The sequence below is a fragment of the Rhamphochromis sp. 'chilingali' genome (genome assembly GCF_963969265.1).
Source record: "Rhamphochromis sp. 'chilingali' genome assembly, chromosome: 1".
NCBI classification, from domain to species: domain Eukaryota; kingdom Metazoa; phylum Chordata; class Actinopteri; order Cichliformes; family Cichlidae; genus Rhamphochromis; species Rhamphochromis sp. 'chilingali'.
This window is the reverse complement of record NC_137929.1, coordinates 16,192,039-16,199,518: the sequence shown is the minus strand read 5'-3', so window position 1 is coordinate 16,199,518 and position 7,480 is coordinate 16,192,039. Positions and strand designations below refer to the sequence as shown.

Sequence of the window (7,480 nt, the reverse complement as noted above, 5' to 3'; positions counted from 1 at the left end):
TGTTGATTTGTTCACAAACGACAAGAGTATGTTAAATGAATTACTATACGTTGTTTTAATGATTATAAAAGGAATGTACACATTAGTGAATTGGTGAAAACAAATGACATCCAGTGTCCTGTCAACAGCCATCTCCTACATTAAATATCAGTCTCTTATAAACACATGTAGGTTATACTCTAGAAGCCATTCCTGTAGACACTGATTTCAGTCACTGAGTACAATAAAGAAAATTGCCATGTACACGTGGACCTTGTCCAGAGTTAAAAAGGAGTTAAAAATGCAGTTGCTTATTGTTGTACATGAAAAGAAAAGAAAACTGGTTCAAGCTGATGATTGTTGAAGTAGCTGGTGACCCTACAGACTTGGAGCACAAGTGTCAGCCCAAGTTAAATCCCAATTTGTCCTTGATTAATATTAAATTTGGTTGCCAATGGTGTTCGATTGTCCTCTTATAGCATCACAAGTGCTTGTAAATATGACTGACAGGATTGATGCCAGGCTGCTTTCCAGATACAGGTCACTACCTGGACCTGCGGTCTTTTCTGTTCTTATCTAGGCTTTTATCCATGGTCTTTTCGTTGTCCCCTCTGCATTTAGGGCAGTACCACTTTCCTTTGGGCTTGTAGGTAAGCCCCACACAAGAGAAGTGGAACCACTCAATGGGGCACTGATCATTGTCACAGCCGATCATTTCACCGTAGGACACTTGTTCACAGAGACAGTAGGTGGGCTCATTAGGATCAATGGCAAAGTCGACCGGTGAGGCATCTCGCTCTTGTTTAGCCTTACGTTTCTTTTTCTTTGCAGACTTGGACTTCTTCTCTCGGGGTGGAGGGAGGGACAGCTCTTCCACAGGGTCATCCAGAGAGCCATTGGCAGACTGGTGGCTGGAGTCACGGCTCTCGCTGTTGCGTTGACGTCGTGGGCGGCGGGTTGAGGTGCGTTCGGGGGCTGGGGACTCTTGGATGCTGGAACGCCTCTCTGTAGTGAGCCGCTCTGCCTCACTGGGCTCCTGGAGGCACAGGGAGTGAGAGTCCATTTGGCGGGAACGGTTCTCTACCAGTTCTGTCATCTGGGTCACTACATGGATCTTCTCATCACCAAGCTCCTGGCTAATGATGAGCGCTCTCTGTAGCTGGATCTGCAGACGTTTTCTCTGAGCTCCATCTTGCTCACCTTTGTATTTCTCAAACACTTCATCCACTTCATTCAGCACATCTGTAAAGTACAGGACATAATAATTAATGGGTGTTTTAAATGTAAAAAATATTAATAAAACAACTTTTAATTCAGTTTTATTTACACAACAACAATCACCTCAAACAATAAGAGAGGAATCCCCCTATGAGCAAGCACTTGGCGACAGTGGGAAGGACAAGCTCCCTTTAAAAACAACACAATCTTCAGCAGAATAAGACTCAGGAAGGATAGGTTTTTTTTTTTTTCCGTGTTTCAATTCCTTAATTGCAGCTGTATTTTGAATATAGACAGGAAATAGGGCCGGGTGATATGGCCTAAAATCCATATCACGGTATAATTTGAAGCATGTGTGGTAACGATATACAGGGAGTGCAGAATTATTAGGCAAATGCGTATTTTGTCCGCATCATCCTCTTCATGCATGTTGTCTTACTCCAAGCTGTATAGGCTCGAAAGCCTACTACCAATTAAGCATATTAGGTGATGTGCATCTCTGTAATGAGAAGGGGTGTGGTCTAATGACATCAACACCCTATATCAGGTGTGCATAATTATTAGGCAACGTCCTTTCCTTTGGCAAAATGGGTCAAAAGAAGGACTTGACAGGCTTAGAAAAGTCAAAAATAGTGAGATATCTTGCAGAGGGATGCAGCAGTCTCAAAATTGCAAAGCTTCTGAAGTGTGATCAGCGAACAATCAAGCGTTTCATTCAAAATAGTCAACAGAGTCGCAAGAAGCGTGTGGAAAAACCAAGGCGCAAAATAACTGCCCATGAACTGAGAAAAGTCAAGCGTGCAGCTGCCAAGATGCCACTTGCCACCAGTTTGGCCATATTTCAGAGATGCAACATCACTGGAGTGCCCAAAAGCACAAGGTGTGCAATACTCAGAGACGTGGCCAAGGTAAGAAAGGCTGAAAGACGACCACCACTGAACAAGACACACAAGCTGAAACGTCAAGACTGGGCCAAGAAATATCTCAAGACTGGTTTTTCTAAGGTTTTATGGACTGATGAAATGAGAGTGAGTCTTGATGGGCCAGATGGATGGGCCCGTGGCTGGATTGGTAAAGGGCAGAGAGCTCCAGTCCGACTCAGACGCCAGCAAGGTGGAGGTGGAGTACTGGTTTGGGCTGGTATCATCAAAGATGAGCTTGTGGGGCCTTTTCGGGTTGAGGATGGAGTCAAGCTCAACTCCCAGTCCTACTGCCAGTTTCTGGAAGACACCTTCTTCAAGCAGTGGTACAGGAAGAAGTCTGCATCCTTCAAGAAAAACATGATTTTCATGCAGGACAATGCTCCATCACACGCATCCAAGTACTCCACAGCGTGGCTGGCAAGAAAGGGTATAAAAGAAGAAAAACTAATGACATGGCCACCTTGTTCAACTGATCTGAACCCCATTGAGAACCTGTGGTCCATCATCAAATGTGAGATTTACAAGGCGGGAAAACAATACACCTCTCTGAACAGATTTATATTGCTTTCACTGGTAAAAATAAATAATTGAAATGGGTATATATTTGTTTTTTGTTAAGTTGCCTAATAATTATGCACAGTAATTGTCACCTGCACACACAGATATCCCCCTAAAATAGCTAAAACTAAAAACAAACTAAAAACTACTTCCAAAAACATTCAGCTTTGATATTAATGAGTTTTTTGGGTTCATTGAGAACATGGTTGTTGTTCAATAATAACATTATTCCTCAAAAATACAACTTGCCTAATAATTCTGCACTCCCTGTATATCGTGATATATTCTTTTCTTCTGTATAACATATTTTCCACACTATAAGGCACACTTAAAATCCTTTAATTTTCTCAAAAGTCGAGAGTGTGCCTTATGTATGAATTCTGGTTATGCTTACTGACCTCGAATCTATTTTGGCGTGCAGAAATCTGTTAAAATGTTTTAGCACAACTTTGGTAAGCTGCACTGCTTGATTGATTGTCAGAGCATTACGGCTGCCGTAGTGAGGAGCTTCGCGGAGTAATCTGGGTCCAAAACTCTTTCTGCTTCAGGTCCCAAAGTCAAACGAACACTTCATCTTTAATAAAATCATCAGTGTTGCTGCTTTACCAGGTGTAACAATTAAGTTTAACATCCATGAAAAACACTATTTATTAAATTTAACGGAGTTAGAAATTAACAGGAAGATAGCTCGCTGGTTTCCACCTAAACATGACATACCATGTTCTGACTGAGATTTTTGAAACTAATTCAAACATACAGCTCTGCTACCACTTCCAATATAAATGAAGACAGAAAACTAAACAGCAGTGGCGTTTGCAGGGTTACTGAAGTTGGACTACCTGGTATATTATGCTGTGCTACGTGATTGCTAGCGACACAGCTATGTTAGCATAACATTAGCACAGTGAAGCTGGAGGATGAACGGCAACTTTTTTTCCACTCAATAAAAGTTAACGTGAGGGATTCTGGTGGTTAGGGACAAACCACCCTAATCACCAGTTGAAAGCATTTGGTCGATGCTTTCAAACAGGCACAGCTTGATGACATCATCATCATGCGCTATCGCGGTAGAGCGTCAAAATCTCTATCGTTGGCCAAATTTATATCGTTTATATCGCCCACCCCTAAGGGGAAGGTTTGTGGTAATGGTTAAATATGTTTTTAAAGGTCAAGTGGATCAAATGCTCTTTGAACAATGGACAATGTATTTATGAGTTTTTAGTGGTCAATGTACGTCATTATTGGGAATTCAGTAAATAAAATCACTTGCCCAAAGACAAAAACAACAAGGCTCCCTCAACATCAAAGCTAACATGGCTCGATATCACAGCATCCAAAGAAGTGGACGTATATTAGACAATGACACTGAAATAATGTCAGTGGTCACTGTTTGAGTAACCCTAAAAACAAAATAGTTTTACAAAATTCCATCTGGCACTTAAACATTACATGACAAAAGTAATCCAAGTAGCTGAAGTGGGTTTGTGGTTTAAACTATATCGGCTCCAACTTTAAGGAACGTATGCAAAGCGAGCAACAACATTTGACTTGTCTCAGGGACATTAGACCAGCTTCAGTAATGACAGGCAACCAAGTGAACGGCGTCCAGGTAAACTAATATTACCTGTTTGGCAATACAGCAGAAGCACGTGATGTTGGTAACTGACACACAGGGATGGGAAACCTACAAATAGGTTACCAGGACATCGGGATTTTGGAAATGCACACAGGTGACTAACTGCCAGCTAGCTGGCTTTATACGCAGACCGCACTTTAGGGACACCCAGCGTAAAATTACTGCAAAATCACCTTCCAGCACCAGGCTCTTCTTTACTTAAAGTGAAACTGGAGTTGGACCTAAACAGCAGGAGCATGGGCGAGGGCTGAATCCCAGTGTGGTCCCGCCTACAGGAAATGACGACAGTCAGTTGCTGCGAGAGGGATAGCTCGAGTAGCAGCTGTCCTGCAGCTCTGCAGTTCACACTTAATAGAGCGGAGCGGCGCGCGGAGAATGTGCATTAGCAGCCCATAAACACTGAATATTGCTGAATATAAAAATGAAATAATCATTCGCGCTCAGCCCGAAGTGTCAGGGACTTGCTGCTTATTCTGTGTCAACATGAGGCAACAAAGCAAAGGCTTTCCGGTACCGAAGGCTTTTGTTAACGCCTGCTCCAGGCCTCCATCAAGGACTTCATAACCAAACACACCTCACTGACAAGGCGAAAATGAGCTAAAGCGACTCTTTGTTGGGGAGAACCTGATCAGCTCATATCTATTAAAGCGATGCAAGCTGCTTGCGACGTTAACCTCGGCCGTCAAACAGGCTTCACAAATAGATGACCGCACTTATTGATCTCCTGCACGTCTTTATTCTAAGATTTCACTTCAGCATCTAGTGACACAAACAGACTTCGTTAAAAGCGGAGAAATCCTCAAGTTTAGACGTAGTTTCCACACGCAGAGTACTCAGCGAAAACACCGTGCGGGGACACACACTGCTCTTGTTCAAAAGTTGATTTTATACAGATAAGGTCCTAGTTTTTGGAATATGTTAGGCCGATTTTGCCGCGGGACACCTTTTATTAAAACAATGCTCGTGTATCACGTCATACTGTACATGTTTTCCGATATCAAGTGTAATCATTCTGCCCTGCAGTTTGGTGCAGAGGGAGTATGTCAGAGCTATGCTAGCTGACGGATGTCCACCTCATTTTTTAAAACACTTTGCGCGTCAGTACGAGTATCCACATCTCAGTTCCGGGAAGTAAGAACGATCACGGACATGAAGCTTTCTGCAAAATGGGAACCCGGGGCTCGTGCGTTCTCCACCATTTCAGCACAGCACGCGACACTGCCCTTAAAGCCTTACAAAGCGATTCGCGCGTGGGACAAGGAAATAGGAAAGCACAGTACCTTGATACTTTGCATCAATTTCTCGAAGCAGAGAAACATTTCTTTGTATGTCCAGGGGCAGCGACTCCACACATTCCAGATAATCCTCCACATAGTTGACCAGTTGTTGCGACTTGTCGGCATTTGGGAAATGGTGGCCTAACATCGTCTCTAAGATGCATAGAGGCAAAAAGTGCTGTGAAAAAAACAGGGAAATATATTGCTAAAACCAAATGCTTGGCGACTTTACAGCTTCTAAGGCAGTTCACTTCAAACAACACTAAAGCCACTGCGCATGCGGGAGTATTTTCCCTTTATGGTTTTGTAACGCTTCTCTCGTTTATCGCCGCTGAAGGCGTGTCCGTTTGGGGTTGCAGTATTGGGATTGGTTTAGAGTGACCTCATTATCATAATATTTTCCCGGGAAATGTAGCAGTAGTTCAGGCAGAGCCCAAATTTGACCTAATGTTTCAGTTAAAGGTTTAGTTCACCATCTGTGTCCGAATGTGACGCTAATACAGACAAGTGTGTTTTGACGGAATTTCAAATACACTAGTGTTAAAAAAAAAAAACAATATCATGAAAGCTTTTTTTTCATAATTTAAAAAGGTTAATTTTCTTATTTTAAATATAGGTTTCAAGGCTATTTTGTTTTATTTTCATTACCATGGCTTTTAGTTCATTCAAATGTGAAAAATCTCAAAATATTAGATTACATTTTGAGTTGGAATGTTTGCCATAAAGCCACAAAATAATGTATGTTTGAGAGGACTTCCCATAGTCTTTTTCTCCAAGTGATCTTTCTACTTCATCCAAACCATTTTTTCGACCCCATTTCTACAAGAACACCTCAAAAAAGTCGTACCATTAATTAATGTGTCAATCTTAAATATGACCAACCTATCTCAATTAATCGGCTATGCACCACAGGCTTTCAGTCTAGCAGTAGTTAAACCATCATGTATCATATCTATCTAATAGACTCCAATTTGTTCATGTAAATGGAGAGTCCTCTTCACACACTAAGGTCAATTATGGTGTTTCACAGGGTTCAGATGAATCAGTTCTGTTTACATTTTACATGCTTCCCTTAAGCAGTATCATCAGAAGGCATAGCATACATTTTTACTGCTATGCAGATGACACACTATCTATCCGTGAAGCCAGATAACACAGCAATTAGTTAAACTGCAGGAATGTCTTAGAGACATAAAGACCTGGATGGCCGCTAACTTTCTGCTTCTAAATTCAAATAAAACTACTTGTTGCTAAAATTCTTAGAAATATGGTATCTAACCAGATACTTCCTCCGGATGGCATTACCTTGGCCTCCAGTAGTGCTGTGAGGAACCTTCGAGTCATTTTTGACCAGGGCATGTCCTTCAATGCACATATTAAACAAATATGTAGCGCAGCATACAAATATCCTGTCTCAGAGTGACGCTGAAAAACAAGTTCATGCATTTATTCCTTCCAGGCTGGACTACTGTAATTCATTATTATCAGAAAGTCCTAAAAACTCCCTGAAAAGCCTTCAGTTAATCCAAAATGTACTGACAGGGACGAGAAAAGAGAGCAGATTTCTCCTGTATTGGCTTTATTGGCTCTCTGTGAAATTCAGAATTGAATTCAAAATCCCGCTCCTCCTTCCCAGCATCCCCAATCATGTCTGTCTATGTCAAGCTCTGTCTGTCTCTGCATCCATACCTGAGTTGCTATAATCAGCTTTTATTTAGTTTCCTGTTTTGTATTTCTGCTTATGTCAAGTTTACTTCTCAGCTCATTAAAGCGCTCGCCTTTAGTTAAACCTCCTTTTCCCTCTGCATGTGCAATTTTGGGTCCTACTTCATCTCACCCTGACAAAAACTTTTACATTTACGTGAAAAGGGAAAGACCATCTCTGAATC

At 41.7% G+C, this 7,480-nt stretch overlaps 1 protein-coding gene across 1 annotated transcript; it reads right to left on the bottom strand.

The window, feature by feature from the left end:
* Positions 1-36: 36 nt before the first annotated feature.
* On the bottom strand, positions 37-5,890 carry ing2 (inhibitor of growth family, member 2). Its single transcript, XM_080874125.1, has 2 exons — positions 5,595-5,890; positions 37-1,221 (listed from the first exon to the last, which is right to left on the bottom strand). Exons 1-2 carry the CDS (start codon positions 5,737-5,739, stop codon positions 524-526), a joined length of 843 nt encoding a protein of 280 aa, XP_080730251.1. The 5' UTR covers positions 5,740-5,890; the 3' UTR covers positions 37-523.
* Between the last annotated feature and the right edge of the window lie 1,590 nt (positions 5,891-7,480).

Bases quoted from the DNA above. Each gene is read 5' to 3' on its own strand.
- ing2 (XM_080874125.1), bottom strand. From the start codon at position 5,739: ATGTTAGGCCACCATTTCCCAAATGCCGACAAGTCGCAACAACTGGTC. The intron at 1,222-5,594 runs GTACTGTGCTTT...TGTACTTTACAG, and splicing joins AATTGATGCAAAGTATCAAG to ATGTGCTGAATGAAGTGGAT.